Source organism: Varanus komodoensis, unplaced genomic scaffold, assembly GCF_004798865.1.
Source record: "Varanus komodoensis strain SLA01 unplaced genomic scaffold, ASM479886v1 scaffold20_1, whole genome shotgun sequence".
Taxonomy (NCBI): Eukaryota; Metazoa; Chordata; class Lepidosauria; order Squamata; family Varanidae; genus Varanus; species Varanus komodoensis.
This window is the reverse complement of record NW_025335587.1, coordinates 9170992-9195045: the sequence shown is the minus strand read 5'-3', so window position 1 is coordinate 9195045 and position 24054 is coordinate 9170992. Positions and strand designations below refer to the sequence as shown.

The 24054-nt window shown below is 40.9% G+C and overlaps 1 protein-coding gene across 1 annotated transcript in view; it reads left to right on the top strand.

The window, feature by feature from the left end:
- KANK4 (KN motif and ankyrin repeat domains 4) overlaps window positions 1–23526 on the top strand; it is a 47820-nt gene extending 24294 nt beyond the window's left edge. The window contains exons 3-10 of the mRNA XM_044430500.1: window positions 2401–4383; window positions 8394–8505; window positions 12673–12903; window positions 14267–14354; window positions 15576–15795; window positions 19743–19885; window positions 21037–21237; window positions 23425–23526. Of these exons, the coding sequence (XP_044286435.1) occupies window positions 2401–4383; window positions 8394–8505; window positions 12673–12903; window positions 14267–14354; window positions 15576–15795; window positions 19743–19885; window positions 21037–21237; window positions 23425–23526 (3080 nt within the window). The remainder of the gene's footprint in view (window positions 1–2400; window positions 4384–8393; window positions 8506–12672; window positions 12904–14266; window positions 14355–15575; window positions 15796–19742; window positions 19886–21036; window positions 21238–23424) is intronic.
- The last annotated feature ends 528 nt before the right edge of the window (window positions 23527–24054 follow it).

Genomic DNA, 24054 nt, shown 5'->3' with positions numbered 1-24054 from the left:
GCATTTAACTCACCAGTGAGGGTTCAGAATAGTGTGAAGTGGCCAAATGATACATGATGGTATTTGCCTTGTTGATCGTTTTGGGTTTTATTTAGTCCTGCCTGGAGTAGACACAATGAAATGAATGGGATTTAAATCTTTGGATACAACCAAACAGGTTGTATCTTTTGTGAGTGATAGATGTGTGCCATCTCAGTTCTGAATGGGACCACGATGAAGCTAAGGATTAACACCTAACCCATACCATTGTTCTGATCAGGCTAGTGATTTGTTTTTATTTGTTAAAAATACTGAAATGAGGACAAACATGAATAATTTGTTTGTAATCTGTTGTAAACCACCCAGAGAGTTTCGGCTTTTGGGAGGTATAGAAATTAGGTAGGTAGGTAGATAGATCAATATATAGAGTTACATCTGATTTGGCCTTGACTCCATATATTACTACTTCGTGCATTCGTATACTTGAGACAATCTTCATGTCTTGTATTTAGAGTTTAGGTAGACAGACCATTCAAGGTAAATGGGCCAGTAGGCCTGCTCAAAGATTGCACTTCGGAGCCCATTCAACAGATGGCACCCATTATGTCCAAGATACTCCTCTTTGCTTTTGTACAAAACATCAAATGATGGGACTGGGAACATGCCAGCTTGGGTGACTGCAGACACCATTTATCTTTTTTAAAAAAGAGCAAAGCTGACACCTGGAAAGCAATTTATTCATGTTCCTTTTTTTTCTGGATCAACCTTGCCTGCATGCTTTTAAGAACATGATGTGGCTAGAAAGCCAATGTGGAGTAATATATTAGGGACACTGACTGCATTGGTAAAGATTTATTATATAGAAGGCTCATGCAGCTTTTAAAGCAAATGATTAGTGCAGAGTGGAAAAGCTGTCATTTACATAATTATCAATTAGAATGATCAATTAGAATGGCAAATTCCTGACTACTTTCAGCTCTGCCATTGCATAATTCAGTCCCAGAAAACAAGATTATATATTTTCACATGCCTCTTTGGGACTATATCTCTAAGCAAACTCTACAGAGATGTCTCTGATGACAAATTGCCAGCTCTGCTTTCCCCCTTTTGCTTTGCAGACGGAGGCTAACTGTACAGTGATTTAGTGAAGCTGACTTGCCCTTGTGCTTGGGGCGTTTCAATGAAAATGCACGCATGCTGATGTAGGCTGATTTTCAACAAGGCTGTTGAGGCTCTGTATTGTTGCAGCCTCAGTTAAAGACCTGTGCAGAGCCAGTGGAGGCACCTCTGCATAGCAGAGTGAGCCCTCCTTGTCTGGCATTTAATGCTTTCATTTCTACTCTTCCTGAGCTCCAAGGGCCAAGAACAAACATTTTAGCTTCATAGCAGTTCCCCCACGGTACTACAGCAGTGTAGCCAATCAAACAGCACACTCCATCCTGCGGCAGATGAGCTTATGTATGCAGAAAGGGTTCTGCATAGAGCTGAAACAGGGATGGAGATCAACCATCCTGTGAACCGGATTCAACCCATAGGGGTGCCCTATCTGTGATCAGCAAGATCTTTCCTGCTCATTGGTGAGAAAGAGAGCCTCTCCCAGCACTGGGCAAGGAAATGCTCCCTCTTGGCTGATCTGCATAGATTAGCTGAACAGGGCTGAGAAGCATGGGTATGAATGGGTCTGTCGTTCTTTGTGTCCATAACTGGAGTATGCACGCCTGCATGAACAGTATTTGAGAGATCCATGTATGGGACATGGGCATGGACAGAACATTCCTACATGAACTTCTTCCATGGCCATTTGCTGGCATGTGGCCTTCAGGAGGTTGTCCAGGTGGTAATCTGGTCCTCGGGCTAAAAAAGCTTTCCCAGTCTTGCGCTAAAAGAAGCTATGTCCTTTGCTTCCTGGCCTGCCCTTAGTAAGTGTATGAAAATACACTGCAGTGCACATGCCATTCCACAGCAATGGATGCTTGAGGCTCATTTCTGCACTGGGACCTCAGATAGGGAAGTGATGGATGAACAAACAGAACAGAAACATCTTTCCATTCTGTGTAATGACCAGCCAGAAAAAAAAGCCTCAGAAAGGAGGAAGGTTTTGTTAAGATTACAGAATCTCTAGGTTTTAGGTCAGACTTCAGCAGTTTCTATGTAAGTTACCATTTCCCACTATGAGATCTTAAGGGAAGCAATATATCTGGGAAGTATAAATCAACCAGGTACCTTCCAGATATGTTCATTATGAGTCCCATGATCATCTAGCAAACTGTTGCGGTAGTGTGAAAAATCTGGAGAGCTCCCTGTTAGGCAAGGCTGATATGCATTAGTGATAACAGACTTCTCAAGTTTTAATTATTGTAGATTTATATACTTCTAGATTATAATTTTCTCTGTCTTAAGTTTAATATTTCTTTATGTCAGCAGATAACTGGGCATCAAAACAAGAGGATGACAATCCACCCCAAAGCCCTTATTCTGTTGAAACACCCTATGGCTTCCACTTAGATCTTGATTTCCTGAAGTATGTAGATGACATTGAAAAAGGAAATACCATCAAGAGGATTCCAATTCACAGGAAGTCAAAGCCTCCAAAATTCAGCACACTGCCTCGGAATTTCAGCCTTCCAGAAAATGGATCCAAAGCCTACTCATGTTCCACAAATAAGAACTCTTCTGCACAAAGGAAAGCCTCTTTAGGGGCAGAGGAAAGCAGCCCTCTGGTCACACCCATTGACTCAGCTCTTCCAAATGAGCCAAGCTACAGAAGAAAGGCTCTCTTAAAAGAAACTCTCAAACAAGATCCTGCACATCTTAATGGGGAGACTGGCACCTGTAGAGGGAGACCTCAACTTTTGAGGGCATCCAGCATGCCTGCCACACTTCCACCAAGCCAGAACTCAAAAGAAGAAAGTCAGCCAGCAAGCCTAAAGTCTCCTGATGGAAAGGGCTTGGAATTTAATTTTAGCCCTGTAAAAGAATCCTTGAAATTAGATAGCACCAAAGGATCTTCATGCACAGCCCCTGAAAATTTAAGAAGGGTAAAACAGCAAATCAAAAAGATGGCCCAGGATCGTGAGATGTCTGTGGGACAACAGGAAGAAGCTCAGCTTGTGCTAGAGCAGCAAGAGCTTCCTAAGGAGAGAGTGCAGCTCAGTGCTCCATGGCAGAGCCAACACTTAATATCTCAGGAATTAATTGTAGTTTCAGAAAGTGGAGAAAAGGAATGTGATGCAGCAGAGACAAACACCTGTCCACCATCTTTCCAGAGTGGATTGCCCTCTTCCAGGGACTTGGAGAATAAGTTTGAAAAACAGAGTAAGCAAGAAATAGAACTTAGCATTTGTGAAACTGTTAATGAGGTACTAGAAGAGGATGAATGTGCAAGTCCTGGCAGGAGAGAGATGGAAGGAAATTCAAACCTTGGACTTTTGCCCTTTGAAGACCCTAGCAAGATAACAGCTTTAAAGCAGCACATTGCCATTCTGGAGGAGCAGCTGAATAACAAAACAGAAGAACTTGAGCAGATCCGAGTAGTTTTGAAGCAGCAGGATATGGAAATCAAAGCAAAGGAGAGAAGCATTGAAATGCTAGCAAGTTCCAAGGCTCAACTGGAAGAGAAGCTCTGTGGGAAAAGCATGAAAGAAATTAAACCACACATGCATACAAAAAATATCCTCCAGTACCATGATGCTGCTGTGAATACTGAACATGAATCTAAAAAGGGAGCTGAGGGGGCCTATGACAAAGGAATTAATGTAAGTATCACTTTGCCTGTGAAATCTACAGGGTGTGATGCTTATGAAGTTGATAATAGAAATCTGCAGGTCAAGGAAATACACAGAAATGTGACCTATGGGCACCATGAGAGAACAAGCATTCCTGTTAGTGTTCAGGAGAAAGACAGCCCATCTTCTCAGAGACGAAAAATGGGTCAGGATAATGATAGCTCCACTCTTGAACTAAGCTACAGTCAGCTGAAGGTAGATGAACACACAGATAATGGAAATAGTCTGAAGGAAGCACACAACCATGGGCTGCAGTGCTCTGTTGCTGGCAGTGAAAGCTGCCTGGGTGTTGAGATTGCTGACTCAAAGGCAGGAGCTACTTTTCAAGAAAATGTTATGCAAGATCTGAATGAAGAGAAAAGCCACCCAGACCCAAAGGATTCACCTGCAGATCCTACTGTGGGACAATACATTAAAAAAATCCAGGACCTTTTACAAGAACAGTGGATGTGCCTAGAACACGGGTACCCAGAACTTGCCAGTGCAATTAAGCAACCTGCTTCAAAGCTCAGCTCCATCCAGAATCAACTTGTTAATTCCTTGAACTTGCTACTTTCTGCCTACTCAACCCAAACACCAACAGACAAGGAGAATTCTAACACACAGTATCAACAGTTGGGTAAATAGTATTGGCAAAGCCAGTCTTCCTTTCCCATTCCATGTTAGTCAGGAATTGTATCCCCTTAAGGTTTTTTTTGAATGAAATAACCATGTTTGCTGCTTCAAAATGATGCTGCTGCTGCTGCTGATGGTGATGATGATGATGATGGAGGAAGCTGAAAAAGTGTTTGTGGAAGTATTTTTGAATATCATTGAAAAGTATTTTTCAGCAAAACAAAAATTGCAGTAAATCAAAAAATAGCATTTAAGCAAACATTTGCAATTACAAAGCAAATACTTTGTTATGTCTAGTAAAAGAGGTAGGACTTATATTATTTAAATGCATAGCATCATATTACTATGATTCATTTATCATAGCTTTCTAGGATATTGGATATAAATTGGTATGGGCAACATAGATCTGACTAAAAGGGATAATTTCAGGATAAGTTGGTAAAAAGCAATCCTACAGTCTAGTTCCCTATTGCTAATAGGGAGGTATGTAGGGATCTGGACATGAACCCCTATTTCCAGCCTATTCCAGGTACAGCAAGTGCTGTGTCAACATAGTTCTCGTTCATCTTTCTGCAACTCACTGGCCTTATTGAGACTGGGCTGGAATGAGAACCAGGGAAGAATCTCTTTGTAGAATTATGACTGGAAAACGTTGCCACTACCATGCTATAGATATAATTGGTCAGCTCTAGCACAAGGTAAGTGCAATTTCTCTTACCTAACTCCTGTTTCGGTAATCACAGTCCTTCTTCATGTCCATGAAGACTTTAATTCCCATAGTAGATGTAGAAAACACTTGGATGCTGCTGTTTCGATGCCTGAGATCAAACAGTACAATCTGCTATCATAAAAGTCACTACTGAGTTCAGTGGATACATTGAATTGAATGCTGTGGAATCTAGTCAGGTTCTAGGATCAACGCAGAACTCATAGAAAGAGGTAATAATCTAGAGATAGTGATCTCTCAGATTAAGGAAACCAACTTCCAATTGTATCATCTTCAAAATATGCAGCACTTGTTTTCCTGCAGTTTGGAACCATTGAACCTACCGCAGATCCTATCTTTTATCCTATCTTTTATCATGCTAGATCACAGTTACCATCTTTGTACTTCTCACTGAGGCTATGAGATTTTGAGTTATCCAAGATATTAAGGCCAATCTTCAATCTTGGTCTATTGAAGGATGACTCTGGAAGGTGAACCAGCCAGAGTTCTTACTAATACCAGTTCTCCAACACCAGAAATACAAATTCCATATTGCACAAAATGGGCACTTGTTAGTTCCAATGAACTATCCAATATAGCAGAATGTCAGTGGTGGCAATATCCATCCAGTCAGTGTGGAAGGCTGATGTAAAGAGTACATGGCCAGGCCATCTGGGCAAACACTGGCACTTATGCCTCATGTTGAGTTAAGTTGCAGATAGTTGATGTTTTACATACTACAGGACTTGCATGAGAAGTGGCAGCAGCAGGAGGTCACAAATACCACTGACTGCCCATTTAAACTTCCTGAGAAAGCAGAGCAGTTACTCTTGTATTCTTCCATCCTACAATATTCACCTTCCCTTTGCCATGTTCTTTTTTTCTTTTTCTGAACTTTATAGGCTTTCCAGTTCTCCAGCTTAATTCTTAAATGAGGTCAGCTTCTATTCTTGATTAGAACATTATTGACACATTAAGAATAATATTTCACAAGTGGTGTCCTTTCTTTCACAGAAGGTTCCTCCACTCAGTCAAGACAGATCCTATATTCAGTCCTTGAATAGCAGAACTATTAGCTGCAACAAAGATATTGAAAATAATTTTACCAAGTCTGTTCCACATCTTGACACACAGCAGAAATATTCAATAAGATGAGGATAGCTTCAGAAGGGCCTTCATGCTGGTAAATAAGTATGTATGTTATCCAGTTTCCCGAGAGTAACTTGTATGATGTTTCCTTGTAAGGCCCTTTAAAGGTTAAGCTGTGCAAATAGCTTTTTTTCAGTTTGATAAGAAGCAACACAAGACAGAAAGGATCCAGGTCTTGCCCTTTGTCCTTTTATCAGCACTCAAAATTACTGAAATAAATCCACAAAAGCAAACATTTGGTCACAAATCAGGAATTTGAATCAAACAGTTAAAGTTTTGGAATTAAAAAAATTGCAGGACAATTTTAAAACAAAAGCAGTCTTATTTCCTGTCAGTTTTATAGTCAGTATTGACTGGTAAAATTCAATATTCCCTTGGCTAGTAGGCCAACTGTTAATACTATAAAATGATTTAGATGAGTAGAGGGTTTTCAGTTATTATACACATGCAAGCAGTCAGCAAGAAGTACATGCTGGAGTCACATAAGTGCAGGTAAAATCTCCTCTTGTACTGTTGCAATTACTTCCTCTCCTACCTGATTTGTTCCTGTCATCCACGTTGGAATGGCTTCCACTCTCTGGAGTAGTAGTTCTTTCTTTTGAACTACTTCTGATATTGCTTTATTGTTCTTTACATCCCATCCTTTCACCAAGAAATATCAAACATTGCTTTAGCTCTTGATTTCTACAAAATAGCTTTGGCTGAGATAGTAACTTCCAAAAAAAATTACTACTGGGGTGAGCATCTGAATTTGAATTTTCCCAAATCCAGACTCAGACCTCTACTCACTGTATGACTCCACCCCCTTGTAACTTCACTTTCCCTTGACTAGGCAAGGATAGCTCTGTTCTTGTAATTCATACAGAGCATCAAAGTAGAAATTTACATGCAAAGTAAACCCGAAATTACTCTTACAAGTACTCATGTGTTTATTTTAGCAAAAGCTAATGTTACTATTTATTTGTTTTAGTAGCATTTTACTAGTATACACAAATTCTGGGATAGGGAAGGGAGTTGCAATGCCATTATGTTGTATCTGGAATGCTACAGGATATTATCATAGTCAGATTTCGCATTGTTAATCATGGTTGATAGTTCCATCTGAAACAGCGACAGCCCAAGACATTTTTCAGCCAGAAGTAAAGGACAAGGTGGCCCACATATAGAAGCTGACTCTTCTGACACTTATTCCTTCATGACTAGCATCCTTCTCGACACCTGAAGGCAACAGGCTAGCTAAGGGACACAGCGTAAGACCAGTGGCACACAGAGATCTGTTCCCATCACCTTGCTCACTGCTGCTCACTCACCAGTTCACCCAGCTCACTTGTTGTTCTGATTCTTGCAGTCACCACTGTTCATTTCCCAGGATGCTGCCTTATTCTGTCTAATGCTAAGGCCAGCCTTGACCAATGCCAAAATATTTCTTGTCTGTTATATAAGGAATCTTAATGCCTGTTCTCATGTTACCAGAATGGTAACAGGGAAAAGCATTCTGATATGATGTGAACAACACATAGCTATTGTACACGTGTTGCCTCTCACAATACGGACCAACATGAAAATGCTTTTCATTATCTTCCATTTCCAGATGAAAATAATGTATGAGGTGGTATTTACACAGTGCTGGCACTGTGTTTTAGAGAGTTTTAGCAATATAAAATATATCAGTGCCCCCCCCCCCCCCCGCGTACTTTCGCTGTCACCTGCTGGTATTGCTCATCCTCTTCTTTGTCATCGCTTCCACTTGTGTTTGGCAGGCAGGGAGGCAGTGAGCAAAGAGGCAGTAGCATCTAGATAGAACAACCTCCTTACCATCTCCATCGCTGGTCTTGAATGATAGGCAGACAAACAATGAAGAAGAGGAGCAGCAACTCCAGGGAGCGCTTGTAGCAGGTCTTTGCTGGGGTCGGGGCCTTGTCGAGGGCCCAACCATGCCTACACCTTGACACTGCCTGTACTTATGGCAGGTGTCTGAAACTCTCCTGCCTACCTGGAAATATTTTCTTCCAGCATCACTTCTCTTCCAAGAGGGAAAGTAGGACCACAGTTTAAATGCCAAAGAACTATGTTGATCATTGTAAGAATATATAATAAAGCTAAGTAAGACAAAGTATTGTTAACACTGTTGATATTCCTTGTTTTTATATTTCTATTAGAAAACTCTCCAAGCACAAGCCTTAAATCTATTATGAAAAAGAAAGACAGTGGTTTACATGCTGGAGGTAACAGCACCAAAAAGAACCTTCAATTTGTTGGGGTAAATGGTGGGTAAGCATCAGTTAAGGAGTTAAAACTGCCTTTTCATTGATAATGCTATCATTACATGCATGGGAGTTAGAAAAGGTCATCATTTATTCCTCCTCCATTCTAAAGTTCATGAGATTATTATAAAAGCCTGGTAGGGGTAGCAAAGGGGCACTTGTAAATAATAGAAATATTGAATAGTGCTGCATGAATATCAATGAAGATTGAAATTCTTTGCATAGAGGACACAAAATTAGCACAGACTTCACAAAAGAAAAGAACCATTGTTCTGAATGTGCAGTAGACCCTCACTGGAAAAGCATGAGTTACCAAGTGAAATGCTGTCACTGCATCTGGATTTCATATTTAGGATTTGGATTTCTGTTCAAGTACTAGATACACTGTCATTTAGATTTCGGTGAAGAGAACCAAAATATTTGAAGACAAATGTTTTCTTATGCTCACAAACAGAGCTTTTTTTAAGGCAGAGCTTCCTGAATCTTTAATTAAAATAGTAGAATTTTCTGTGACAGAGTAGCACACAGTATTAAAGAACGTCTACCGCCATGGTTGTTTTCAGGGTGATGGGATCTTTGTGCTTTTTAGGCTCTTTGGCTTCTAGGAGGCCCAGTGGTTCTTCACTTCCAGAGCAAAGGCAAGGTAGTTTTAAATAACATTAGTCAACTTTATCTGTCTCCGCTATAAACCCAATCTGTTACTGTCCTCTGTTGCTCTGACTCCAAAGCCAAATGGACTAAGCATTTGTCGCATTGTGGTCACTTTTAATCTCATGACAAGATGACAGAAGCCTTGTAGGGAGCTAGATATCTCTAGCATTGCAGGTGGAGCAGCAGGATCAAAGATTACAAATCACCATGGGACTGCAGCCACCTCCTGAGTTTATATGAGGCAAGACAGGAGAGCTCTGCGAGTTCTGTCTACTGCACCCAGACCATGGCTCTGTCTGCATGAAACATTAAACTAGAGAGCAGCACTGTGAGCCTCAAGGTTGAGCAATCCAACTCATCCTTCTTCCCATAAACTCAAGAAGAAAATTTGCTTCTGTTTTCAGCCAATCTTGTCCAAGCCCAGAAAAACTACTGTTGATATTAAGCATAGTTTATTGAAACAAACTGCATTAAAACCAGTTATCTTTTTTGTTCTTTAGTCAATCATAGCTAAGAACCACCACATTTTGTGTATGTAGAGAATGAAAATGGAAGTGGATCATTCCAATCTGCCCCACTTCATGGTTGTGCCAAAGAAGGAGAGGAACTAGTGTTTAAACCATCATTTAACACTAGACAATGCGTATTCATACTCTTGTTACTTGGAGAAATGAGGCTAAGATCTCTGAGGGAGTGGGAAACAGAATGTCATGAAAGGGTGGAGTACATGAATACAGGGGTGTAGGTCAGAGGCTCCTTATACAACTAATTCATTCTGGCCTTATGCTATTATCAAATCATTTATTAGGCTCCCATCACCATCAAGTGGGTTCAGGTATGATCTGGTAATCACAGCTCAAGGCACACTCCTGTGCATGTTTAGACACAAAGTTCTACAGCAGTCAGCATTATCCAGCTAGCAATGGGAATGGTAGGAAATGCAGGACTTTTTCCTGTCCAAACTTGGATAGGATTGTGCCCCAAACCCTGTATGTCTTCTATTCTTACAAAAATCTCTGATAGTTTATAGAAATATTTTCAAGTTATTACATATGACTCTACACAAGTACGTGGTCTAGTAAGCCACTCAAATTCAAATTTTAAATACCTAGGCCAGATCTGTCTGGTAGTCAGATCTGGATTGCTGATGTTAGGGGAAATCTTTGACTTACATCTTTGAATGCATACAATAACCTCTGCTAACAACTGTCTTTTCCTTAATACCATGGCTGCTTCTGTACTCTAGAATCTGACCATCTGTGCCATGCAGAAAACATCATCTCTCTCTCTTCCAGCAGTGCTGTTTCTTAATGTATCTCCATTTCTAAATAAAGATATCTGAATAGAAATGTAAGCCAAAGAATGGAGAAGGAGGGCAGAAGCAATAATGGGATGTTTTTATGTTAGAAATCCCACAGTAGAAATCCCACCTTACTTGCAACTAACTCGGAGGTGGCACATGATCAATGAATCATTCACACCTTGCTCAGCTAAATTTGAAACCCATTGTTACAATTTTAAAAAGCATTGTCAAGACTACCCTGCTAATAAAGTTAATATACAAAGTTAGAATTACCACTCAATTAATCTCTGTAGTATTTTCTGCTATACTGGTGCTGTTCAAAAACAAGTCCAAGAAAAGGCTACAAGAAGTCTATCACAAAACGGACTGCCTACTTCAAATAGGACTTGAAGAGCATAATCCTTCAAAACAAATCTATTGTGCAAGCTTTGGGCTTCAATCTCCCTTGATAACTTCTATCACTTTACAAATGCATTAATATTACTACCATTTTTAAGTTCCTGGTAGTAACTTAAATTGGAGCAAGTGTCTTTAAGTTCAATAAGAAAACAGTACAATTATTTATATTAAACATTCAGTGCAATAGCATTAATTATTGTTGCTATGTGCTGTCAAGCAATCGTCACCCTATGAAGCCCTGTGAATGAAAGCCCTCCAGAATGTCTGGTCTATGACAGCTCCATTCAGCTCTTCCAAGGTCAAGTTTGTTGCTGCCTTTATGCAGGGGTCCTCAAACTTTTTCAGCAGGGGGCCAGTTGAAAGGTGGTGGCGGGTACGGGCTGATGAGGGGGTGGTGGTAGCAGGCGGGTGGACACCTGCTGCAAGGTGGCAGCAGGTGCAGGCGAGGGGAGTCCAAAACCTCTGAGGTGGGCTGGATGAATGGGCATGGCAGGCCGGATCTGGCCCATGGACCCTAGTTTGAAGACCCATACTTTTATGGATTCAATTCATCTCCTATTTGGTGTTCCCTTTTGTGTTCTGCCTTCCACTGATCTACTGATACTAATTATTTAGAGCAGAATCTCCAGTTCTGCTGTACTAACATCAGATCCATGGCAGCCTCTGGAGTCAGTGTCAAGAGCTAGGTTTCCCCCTTCACACATTTAAAGCCACAGACCTTTCTTGTGAAAAGTTTTTGTTGACCAAAGCATTTCCAGAAGCACAATCACTCAGAATGAATCTCTGGGCATGCACAGAGTAGTTTGATGAACCCAATCTAGTATTTCTAGGAACTCTCCTTACTAGCGTGTTTGGGGCTCATTCCTTTTGGGAAGGACCTTTTGGAAATGCGCATGCATCCCATCTGCGTGCCAGTCCTCTAATTGGGCTGCCCTCCTCTGTTACTGTTATATCATGGAGTTGAGAGCTGTACCTAGCTCGTCTGTCTCTGAGAAACCCCCCTGTTCCAATAACTGTACATCTTGGTTATTCTCAAAGGCTCCTGAGCCCCTGGAGAGTCTGGCATAAGATAAGTACCTCTGCTTCTTCCATCCAACATCTGGAATTGGCTCACATTCCGAGGCCTCCCCCCACCCCGAGTCCACATCAGCAGGCCTTGGGAATGCACGGCAACAGCAACAGCCCAGTTCTCAGTCCCAACAGTGTGAACACACCAGGTCAAAACAGCCATGCAATAGCCTCTAGCATAACTTGCATGTACTTAAAGCAATGCTGTCTGCCATGTTCTTCTGGTTCTTGCTGGGAGCTATTCTGATGGCCCACAACAGTGTTGCCGAAGCATCTTTTCTGGAGGGGCTGAAAAGCCTGTCTAGCAAAAAATAGAACATGTGAGAGACAAGGAGACTAAGATCGCCTCTGCCACTGCTCCTGTCTGGAGGCTTTATGGCAGCAGGGCAGAGAAATATCAAGCCTCAGACCATTCATGATGAGGATGAAGTCCACAGAATTGTTCCTTAAGGGACATAGTATTGGAAGGGGCCACTTTAAACAAGCTCCAACCAAACTCTTCTCAAAAAGTGAGCATCCTGTACATACAACATGCTATTGAGACATCTACAAGAGGCCAGTGCCTTCCAGACTCACAATAAGTTACATGCATCAGAGATTATTTTTCAACTGGGCAATTTTAAAATGTAAAATTTCAGGGCTTGTATAGTGTGAGATTTCAAAGCTAAGTGTGTTTTAGGATCACCAGTTTTGCTTATAGTTCTTTAGTTGTGCAGCAGAACAAAAGCGATAATGCCTGATGTCCTCACTCAGCTATGAAACAACGTCCAGTGAGGATTCAAGTTGTGAGGAAAGCTCTTCAGAAGGGAACTCAGACAGTGAGACGGAGAGAACATGTGGCCATGAAGAGCACAAATGGGGGCAAGGGGGCAATGAGCATGCACAGCCGGGCCCTGAAACTCTCCCCTATGCAAGGAAAGAAGCCACTGATCCAGAAGACCAAGAAGAAACTGCAACAACAAACATACAGTGCAGGACAGAGGGGTGAGTAAAGATTATTATTAACATACGCCATTATTCTAGCCATTATTCTAGGAAACCAAGAGTAGTAATATTCTACTCCTATTATTAACAGGTGGGATGATATAGGTCAAGAGAAACAATAGTGAATATCATGGTTGTGAGATACAGATGATCTCTTTCTGGAATAGTGATTCATTAAAATGCACATAGCATTCTGAAGGACAAAATCTGTAATAATGAAGACAAGCTGTGTCTCTGTCCAAGATCATGAAACCTGGACATCTGAAACTTGGCATGCATATTCAAGGAGCTCTGGGGGATTTTTGATGTTTTAAGTGCATTGATTAATATGTTTATGTATTTGAACCCTCCAGTACCATGTTTAGTCATTACATGACAGAGTTCTCTAAACATAGCATAGCTTTGCCAGAAGCAAAAGTAATCCAAGGAAGAGAGTTATACATCTGTTCCTTCTCCCCTGTGGTGGGGCACCAATACCTCAGGGGAATGGTGTGACAGGCCCCTGTTTCAGAGGGTTATCAAGGTGCACCATGGAAGGTGTCACACTTAAGGGTTTACTCAGGCTAGCAATGTGTGTGCAACTTTGACAGATGTGTAGCTTGAAGGCTCCACTGAACCAAACTAAGGGCTATTCTAACCTCTGGAGGCAGGTCCTTTTACTGGCTGGCAATATAGCACAATGGGGAAACAGGTGACATCCAGGGTATTGCATCTGTCCTGCCAAAGCCATCACACAGCACAATCAGTGCCATTGTATAAAAACTCATGGGTGGACCCATCACATTGTCAGGAAAGACTTTCTCTGGAGGAAAAACCGTTGTGAGCTGGTTGTTAGCCCTGTTCTGTTCAGAACTAAGACTACCAATTCCACATAAGAAATAATAACTGCAATCCAACATGAAATTAAGCATCTTTAAGTCTAACTTAGGGTTTGAGAAATTATGCCCTCCCATAATTTTTCTCTGCCCCCGCCTTATTTGTTTCATCGCATCTCGTCTCGTCTCGTCTTGTCTCATTTTGTTTTTAGAAACAGATAATTAACAGTTATCTAATGGGGGGATTGCTATCCTTGGTCACCATGTTGCCTGCATCTTGTCTAGTTTAGTCCATGTGGTAAAAGTCCCATCAGCCCCTAATTCTAAATTGTTGTATTTGGGCTTTCCTCCCCTGCTCCTTTTAGCCTTTGTGTTGAAGTTGGTTAGGTAGTTTGCATGCCTAAAAAAGAATTATTTCATAGTAGTGAGCTGTTTAAAGTTGCACATTTACAATTTCCCAGTTTTATAACAACATAATTCCCCCCAGTCTCCAGTGTGTCTGTATATATGGTCTACTGTAAATCTATGAGTATATTTTTCACTTTCAGATGTTACCCCTCGGCAGATTTTCTGAAAGGCTGTCAGATCTTAAACAAACACCTGCCTGAAGAAAGGATCACAAAGGACAAATTACTGGTACAGATATTCTTCAGTTGCATTTTAACTATCTCCCACTTCAAACTTCACTTAAGAAACTGATCCTACACTAAAGATTAGTAGTAAGTTACTGTTACGACAACACTGCCTGCTCATAGATATGTTATAATTAACTTCAAGGCCACTCTTAAAAATCTAAAGCACAATCCTATATCCATGTAACTGGGACTAAGCACCATTAATGAGACTTAATGGTACATATCTGAGCAGGTACATATATGATTGCACTGTGCAATGATTAAATTATGGGCTAAATACAGGGATGATATGCAGTAAGAATGAAACAGATTTTTGCAAATGTATTTTATTAATTTGTGTAAATCAACTAAGAAAAATATCATGTTTCCATAAAAATCAGTTGCATTTACCTTCACAAAGCACAACTTAGGGCAACAAAAGAGAACTTTTTTTGATCCTACTGCCTATCCAAACAACAAAGATTTATACATTCACTGTTTTCCTTCTCACATTTAGGTACTGGACACCTAAGCAGATAACAGTGGTGACACTTTATAAAGCTTCTGCAAAGTGGGCAGGGCAATATGTGGCCTGCCAAGGAGTGTTATGGCTCCCTCTGGGCCACTACCCTCATGGCACGGACTCTGCTGCAGCCACACTTTTTACCCTGGAAGCTACACTCCCCTTAGCATGGAGAGCCACTCATTTCCCAGCAAAAGCACGTGGAAATCAGCCATGTAGCAGCCTCTGCATGTTGCCCAGCCATTCCTGTTTGCGATCACAGTAGAAATGGTGCGCCATCCCAGAGGGTTCTGTGGAACCCAGTGTAATACCACAGCCTTACAAAATGAGGGTCAATGGAAAGGATTAATAATTGTGTTGGGAGTGAAACATATAAGAAAATGGATAAGTAAATGGAGGAGGACTTTCTCTGCGGTGGCGCCCCACCTATGGAATGCGCTCCCCAGAGAGGTCTGACTGGCGCCGTTGTTATTTGTTTTTCGGCGCCAGGTCAAGACCTTTTTATTCCAGCAATATTTTAATAAGTTTTAATATTGTCTTTTCTATATTTTTAACTGCAGCCAGCGTGGGTCGGGAATTTATTTATGTTATATTTTATGTTTTTTGTGTAAGCCGTCCTGAGGCTTTTGCGACCGGATGGCGTATTAATATCTTAAATAAGTAAGTAAGTAACTTAAAAGACCCTTACTGTTGGACTGAGTCAAAGGTTTGTCTTTTTAGAGGCATGTTTTGAGCACGATCTGCCAGGAGTGGTTCAGAATCTCAAGCAGGAAATCCTCCAGCCCTGAAATTGTTGCAGCTTATCTCCAAGCGGTTGAGGCTATTCATCCACAGTTACAGAATGCCATTGTAAACTTAGCTGATGGAAATGGCAATACTGCACTTCACTACAGCGTTTCCCATTCCAACTTTCAGATTGTGAAACTTCTTTTAGACACTGGTAAGAATCCATTTATTACTTTGTTAGAATTGAAAACTATTTCCATTTGTTGTGATAGCAACACCTTCCCTAAAACTGCCTTTTAATCTCCATTCTGATGGCCAAACCTGGGACTTGGTTTCTTTTCCTCCATGGATGCATCCTACTCTCTTGCCTTTGTGTATTAGGCCTTGATCTGGTTGTGAGGGTACCCCATCCTGGCAGCTTTAGGGCCATTTTCTGCCTGAACATGTAGAGAATTGCACCTTCAAAAACACCAATATCTTGAATGGAACCCACAAAACAATTGGCTGTTAGTAAAAATGTACCCTGAAATACTGATCTGGTTGACTTGTGATATTCACAGTAGGTACCATACTTCATAATCAAGCATTGTGATGTGCAAGCCTTCAAAACTTTAACAGCAAACCAGAGTTCAGCAAGAACAAATGCATTCTGATGTGAAAGAGTAAAATGCCCTCAAAGATTTTTGTCCAGTAAACATGCATGTATTTCCCAGTAGAAGAAAGAAGTTCTTTGACTTCAACTTTGGCATGACAACCAGTATGATGTTAGGAAAATGGCATATTATCATATGTGTCTATAAATCAATTGTTACTCTAAGACTTCCAAGCAGCTCTAGAATATGGCAACAAGACTGTTTTGTTCTCTTACTAGATGCCCCCGGCAACTATATTTAAAGCTACACATTGAGTATAAGTACAAACTCATTTCAGATTTATGAAAGAGGGAAAATACTAGCATGCTCTGGAGTGCTAGGAATGATACAAACCTTACAAAAGCCCTGTACTGTCAGCTCGGAGCTGCCGCAGTTCTCCAAGCACAGGTCTTTCCTAGTCCTTCTCCTTGAGAACTTTTGTTTGAAAAATAACGAAACACTGAGATTCTACTTTGACTTTAGCAAAGCTTTCAACCTAGTGCCACCTGACATTCTGATAAACAAATTCGCAAAGAGTGGACTAGACAGAAAAACTATGAGTTGGATTCAAAAATGGCTGCTAAATTGGACAAAAAGGGTGCTTATCAGTGGCACCTTTTCAAACTGGAAGGAGGTAACTAGTGGGGCACCTCAGGGTTCAGTCCTGGGCCAGGTCCTCTTCAACATCTTTACTAAAGATTTAGATGAGAAAGTACAAGGAAAGATAATCAGATTTGCAGATGATACGAAACTGAGTGGAATAGCAAACACCCTAGAAGATAGAATGAAGATCCAGGGCGATCTTGATAAACTTGAACACTGGGCTGAGAGCAACAGAATGAGATTCAGTAAGGACAAGTGCCAAGTCCTCCACCTAGGAAAAAGAAACTAAATGCATCAGTACAAGATGGGGAATGTGTGGCTCAACGAAACTGAAAAAGACCTTGGAGTTATTGCAGACAGCAGGCGAAATATGAACCAACAATGCAATGCAGCTGCAAAAAGGGCAAATAATATTTTGGGATGCATTAGGAGTCATATTACCTCCAAATCACGAGAAGTAGTAGTAGTTCTCCTATAGGCCACACTATTCAGACCTCCTCTGTAATACTATGTCCAATTCTGGGCATGAAGATTTCAGAAAGATGCAGAAAAATTAGAAAGGGTCCAGAGGAGGCCAACAAAAATGATCCAGTGTTTGGAAAACACTGCCTTATGATGAGAGGCTGGGAGAACTGGGCATATTCAGCCTTGAGAAGAAAAGACTGAAGGGGAACATATCACTCTATAAGTACCTCAAAGGCTGTCACAAAGAGGAAGGTAAAGGTATCTTCTTGCTGATACCAGAGTTTAGGACATGGAGCAATTTATGTCGTGACAACCCAGATTCAGGCTGGACATCAGGAAAAGCTTCCTCACTGTCAGAGCAATACAACAGTGGAACCAGCTGCCTAGAGAGGTGGTGGGCTCTTCAAGCTGAAGCTGGATAGCCATCTGAGATGGAAGGCATAAATTGGTGTCCTGCAACAGCAGGAGGTTGAACCCAATGGCCTTCATGGCCCCTTACAATTTTATGATTCTATGAAAACCAGTCCTGGGGCTTTTGCAAATACAAAGTATGCAGCCTACCATTGCACCAATTTTTTCTATCTCTGCATATCTCACCCATTACTTTTTGAACTCCTACTTTTATGTGGCTACATCTTTATTGGAAGTTAAGGTGTCCAATATAAGATACAAGGGACTACAAGAAAACTCCCACATTAAAGCAGATACAATGGATCATGTTCCAGACTTTGAGTAGACTCATTGAAATCAATGGAACATAAATGAATCACGACAAACTGAATACCTGTTGTTTTCAGTGGGCCTAAGGGGACTTCTGAGCAAGGCTTTTAGTGTGTGATTGCCCTACCTCATTCATGGAATTTACAGTGGTCCAGATGCTGTTGCCATTCCCTTTTAATCCTTGCATGTTTTTCCCATGTGGCTTCTGTATTTTTTTCTCACCATGGAAAATCTCATAAGGGGAAAAAAAAAAAAAACTACTGCAAAATGCCTCTTAAATGTGCTAGGATGCTTCTGTCTGGACCATCCTAAGCATGATAAGCCTACCTGAGCTTATTAAGCCTACTTAATATGTAATTTCCTTCTTTTTCCCAAGAAAGGCAAACCCATGTTCTTCAAATCCTTTCCTTCTAGTATCAAACCTACAGAGCACTGATGTATTATAATACATAACGAATGAAATCTTACTTCCATATAGATAAGTGACTGGACCTAGGTTTAGTCATGCTTGGAGCAGATCGAGTGAAATGTGGGACAGTTCACCATTGCCAGAATTGTGGCCTAAGAAACTGTTCTTACGCTATAACAATGAAGCATTCATAAAAAGTTTCATGAGTGGGTTCAGTGAGCCTTCTCCTGTCTGATGAATGAAGCTGCTAGTAAATGTGGCTTGATCTCTTGTTCTGGAATGCTAGTGAGATGAATCAAGATGAATCAAGAATCAATTCTGCCAGCCATCCCATTTGAGTCTTTTGAGTCCCCTCATTTCAGTGCCTAAAAAAATCAAAAGCTGCAGCGAGCTGAGTGATGATTTTTCTGGGATAGCAGATTGTGGAAACAGGGTGGCCTGCACAGACCTGACCATATTTTGAGAAGGTCCATGAAAATAAAGTGTGCTCACTTCCGTTATCATGACTTGTCCCTGTCCTGTGTCCAGAGCTCTTGCCATTCTTTGTCAATAATGGTCCCATGAATTAAAAGTCACCATTCAATACTTTAAGAAATATGACTTGAAGCCACAATGATTACAACTATTTGTATACTGCTTTGTATATTATATTGTTGAAATCTTTCTATGAGGCTGGATTCAGGATCTGCATTCAATGAATGGAAGGCATCTGGTTCTGATTTTCAGAGGTTTTCCTGCACCACATCACATCCCATTCAACAGGATTCCAGAAATCTCTTTCTAGCCTCCTCGGGAGCCTGGAGGGCAGTGGAGTGGCAGTTTGCTTCAGCCTCTCTATTTGCACATACCTACATCCCAAGGCACACAGTGGGGGGATAAGGGTTGATTTGGGTTGCTTCCTGACACTGTGGGGCTTAATGCTTTTCTGTCTGTTAATTCACAGCAAGAAGGTAAATTCTTGGTCAAGCACCAGGCCGGTATAACTGAGCGATCCAACTTGGGGCCTCTCAAGCATAGAGATGCTTGAGTCCAAAACATCACATCTGGGGGACTTCCATAGACTACTGCTATGGAAACCCTGCTTGCATTATCCTTATGCGCACCATGGTCTGCTTGGCATAGTAGCCCTACCACCACTGGCACGTCTCTCCATCATTAGAGGGAACAGCAGGGACCTCTGCTTAATCTGGACCCTTGCCAACAAGCTAGATTGGGAGCGGGGGGCGGGGGGTAGAATGGCTGTGCTTAAAGCTACCCATGAGGCACAAATTAGAATAGTGTGCTTCTCTGAATTCTGGTAGAGATATATGAAAGATCTTGCCTCTTCTTTAGGTGTCTGCGATGTGGACCACCAAAATAAAGCTGGGTATACAGCAGTAATGATCACACCACTAGCATCAGCAGAGACGGAAGAAGAAATGGATGTAGTTACAAAGCTATTGAAAGAAGGCAATGTTAACATAAGGGCAAGTCAGGTATATCTACAGTTTGTTTATCAGTGACATGCACCAAATTCTATTCTTCTATAATTGTGGGCATCCACTATTATTTTATAAGTTGTTAACTCCTGAAATGTTAATCTTTGCTTAAATAACAAGAAATCCTTTTAATAATGCAATCCCCTTGTTAATCAACTCAACTGGATCTGTTGTATCGCTAATAAATTGTGAATGCTACCAGCCATGCTGTTGCTAGATCAGTGTTTGTATCCAGTACTGTCGTTCTGTTAGTGCAAAACTTCTACTGCATGAGAACCTACTTTGAGCCATGCATAACAGTCCAGTACAATATTTCATTCTACCTGAGCAAGCTACTTCACAAACCATTGTTCCAAAAACTGTTTCACAACTCATTATAACTTCAGTGGGCCACATGTTACTTGTGTTTGTTGCTCTGCTAGCAGTTGTGCAAACAGTAGTGAAACAATGCCACTTCTTGTAGTTCCCCCCCTTCCACTCATTTAATGTTGGATATTATCCAATATCATCTTGTTTCTGCAGAGCAGCAGCAGCAAAAGGAGGAGGGACTGCTATTTGCACTTGGAAATCAAAGAGGATATGGTATAAGGCAGCATAGCTTCAGCACCACACTGAAACCATGCATACCGCATCTGCACTGTATCAAGCAGCATATGAACCACATGCACTATCATTCCACATCAAATAGTAGCATAATGCCTACTGGTGCTGCAGCATGGCAGACCTTTAAGGGATTTGAGTAAAAGGGTTGGCTCTGTCTAAATGAAACAAAAGAAGCAACTCAACAAAAGCCATGCAGCTCACCTTTTGTCTTAGAATGGCTTAGGTAATCATCATCAGGAAGCACAGGAACGTATTTCCAAGCTTTTTAGTTCTTGTGATTCAACAAAATAGTGGCCACAGGCACAATACAGAATATGGTCTGGGTTTAAATCACACAAACATTGGCTTGAGCAAAGCATGACACGAGGGTACATTCATTAAGGAACCAGAGCACACAATCTCTTCACTGTGTTCTGTGCATCAAGTCACCATTTTGAGTCATTTTCTTGTTTTAAGATGTTTGGGGTTATTGGGGATTTTCTGAAGAGTACTGGAAGCAGTGCACAAAGGCATATTGCATAACTCTTGTTACTGTAATTTTCTAGGGTGGACAGACCGCCTTAATTCTGGGGGTGAGCCATGATAGGGAAGATATGGTGAAAGCCCTGTTGTCTTGTGGTGCTGACATAAACCTTCGGGATGATACTGGTTTGTCACCGCTAATGGTTGCTTGTCAGTATGGTAACATCGAGATTGTGAAGCTTCTCTTGACTCATCCAAGCTGTGATGCTACTTTAATTGACAAGGTGAGAGAAAAGTGCCCTGTAAGACTACCTACTTCTTCCTCCCCATGTGCTCCATTCGTCATTTTAGACATGATGTGAGACATCATGAACTACAAGTGTTTATAAGAAGCAGGACTTTGGCACCAGCCCTGTGTAACAAAACTTACCAGGCCCTGATAATTGCAATTCTGTATGTGTCCACTCAGAATTAGGTCCCTTGAATTCAAGGGTCCTACTCCTATGTAAGTGTTTACATGATTGCAGCTTTAGGTATCTAACAAAAAAGATATTATTTAGACAAGCTTTTGGCTGAACACTTCTTCATTGTTCCAAGAGACTGCTTTTGTTGGCATCTTGTTGATGATTGTGGTTGCAGGGTGGGTGGATGTGATGTACTTTTTCAAACCTCACATTATGTTTTTCTTTGTTAGCCACCCTGCATTTATTTTTCTGGAAACTGGGTGGAATATAGGGTTTTAATGTAAAAATAATTTAAGAAAACAAATGGACACTTGCAAAATTCCAGGAGTGGTAGTTTCGGTCAACATGAAAGCTAATCTTGCTGTCAAGTATTACTGCAAATGTGATTCACTCTTATGGTGGAGGGTGGGGGAGGTACCTCTTGAAGAACCTGCAATTTTACAGCAAGCCATGTTACTTCTGGCCATTTGCTGCACAGAAGCATGTGCATAAACAGTATTATTCTTACACATAATTATTTGTTCACAGTCACACAGCATCATGAGTTTTGTAGCTTTAGTGAGCGTGCCCATGCCAGTTGTCTATGCATCTATAAGAATACAGATCCCATGATACCTTGGGCCAGTGATAAACATCAGCATGCTTGAAAAGAACTAGAATATAAAACTCATAATATGCCAAAGCTGAAGTACATGTGTACATCTTCTGGTCTGGAAAAAGAGATTTCATGATGAAATTCTTCCTGGGTTGTTTCACCTATCCTGATTTTAAAGTCTTTGGTTTGTTTTTCTTATAATTTGAATAGAGTGTAACTATCACCAAAGTGCTGCCATTATTATTATTATTATTATTATTATTATTATTATTATTATTATTATTAGTCAAGCACTTCTTTAAAGTTATGATGTGCTGAACAGACTTAAAAGATTAAATCTGTAGAGTACTTTTCTTTCTGGAGAAGTGCTTGATTGGTGGTGAGAGTATTCTTTGAGATGGGATCTCTTCCTAATATTTACAGATGGACACTTTCTTTTATCTAACCCTTATCTCTGAAATCCTGTGGCTCAGCATGGATCTGGACCATGCCGCAGGTCCAACATGGCACGAGACCATTTGGGCTCTTGCTTTATTCTGTATTATATGTGGCAACTCATTTTCTTCCTTTACAGTCAAAACCTCAATGAGGTTGCACAGTCATGCATGGGATGCCACGTTGGTTTCTTAAACTGCCAGTCAAAGCCTACTGGATGATGTCCATGGAATTACTTGATCCTGAGTTGGTCTAATGTGAGACTGTATGAAACGCAGCATAGACTAAATATACAGCAGTTTGTCTCCTTTCATACTTTAGTTTACATCACGGGAAGCAAGGCTTACTTATGCTGACGGAAACGAGAGAAAATGCTATAATTAATTAGATCCAGACAAGCTGTATTAAGCTTAGTCTCATAGTAAAACGGTTGGACTTTTAAGCAGAATTTTCAAGCTAAACGAGTGAAACAAGCCAATACCTGCCATGTGCCTTTCATTGTATGCACACTGGTGCAGCTGGAAACTATCAACATCTCCTTCAACAGGCAGCTCATGTTTATTCTACATGAAATGTAGGGCCTGCACTATTAATGAGCAATCCATTAGTAGTGCAAGACCTTGTCTTTGTGTGTGTTCTGTATCTTGTGTTCTCTGGATTGATCTAAAACAAACAAAAACCCCAGTATTAATAGAATTAAAAGAGATTACTTGCAATTTGGAAAGCTGTCACTGAAAAATGCTGGTTTAGGATCTTTTCCCAGATTTTGCCAGATGGACACAAGATCCTCATATCTATGTCTGCCTGCACCTAGAAGGGATAATGCCCTTGCTTCTTCACAGCAGGCGCTTGTTTTCTCTTTCAGTTAAAGTAGCATGTGCAGCTTTTGATAGAAGTCTACTGTCCTGTCCTAGAAAAGTAGATAGGCAGGAATGCTGGCATTATCATAATAGTTTCCTTTTTTCTTTTTTATGTAGGCTGGCAATTCTGCTTTGTCCATGGCTTTGAAATCTGCCCACATGGAAATTGCAGAGTTTCTCCGAACCCACATGCAGCACAGTCGGTCTCTGAATACATAAAGGGAAATGGAGAATTGTATCTGCTGGAATGAGAAATCAATAACAAAAGACTCATTCTTTTAGCCAACTCTGTAACCAATTTATATGCCAATGATCCTAGCTGATAACTGCTGATTTATCTACTTAGGGAAAGAAGGAACTATGTCTGCTATTTGCAAACATTCCTAATAGATGAGTCACTCCTAAGCTTGCTTTTGTAGTCTTAACCAATTCCTGTTGGCACAGATGATGGTTAGATTATCCCACATCAGAAGTCAAGTTTTCATGCCTCTTCTTAAGGAGTAGCTACTCTGAGCATATTTTTGATTTCTCAGAGCATTATTTGTCAAATCTACTTGACTGAATTGGGTATAACTCTCAAAGAGCAGTGGCCAATCATCCATTAAGTACATAAGGAGAAAGTGGTTTCCAATATTGTGTCAAAACACAAAAGCTGTTCCAGGTTCAGCAGAGGCAGAGCAACCATGGGATGATTTGGAGATATCTAAGGTATTTAGCAGCCTGTTGCTTTGTCACTGCACATCAACT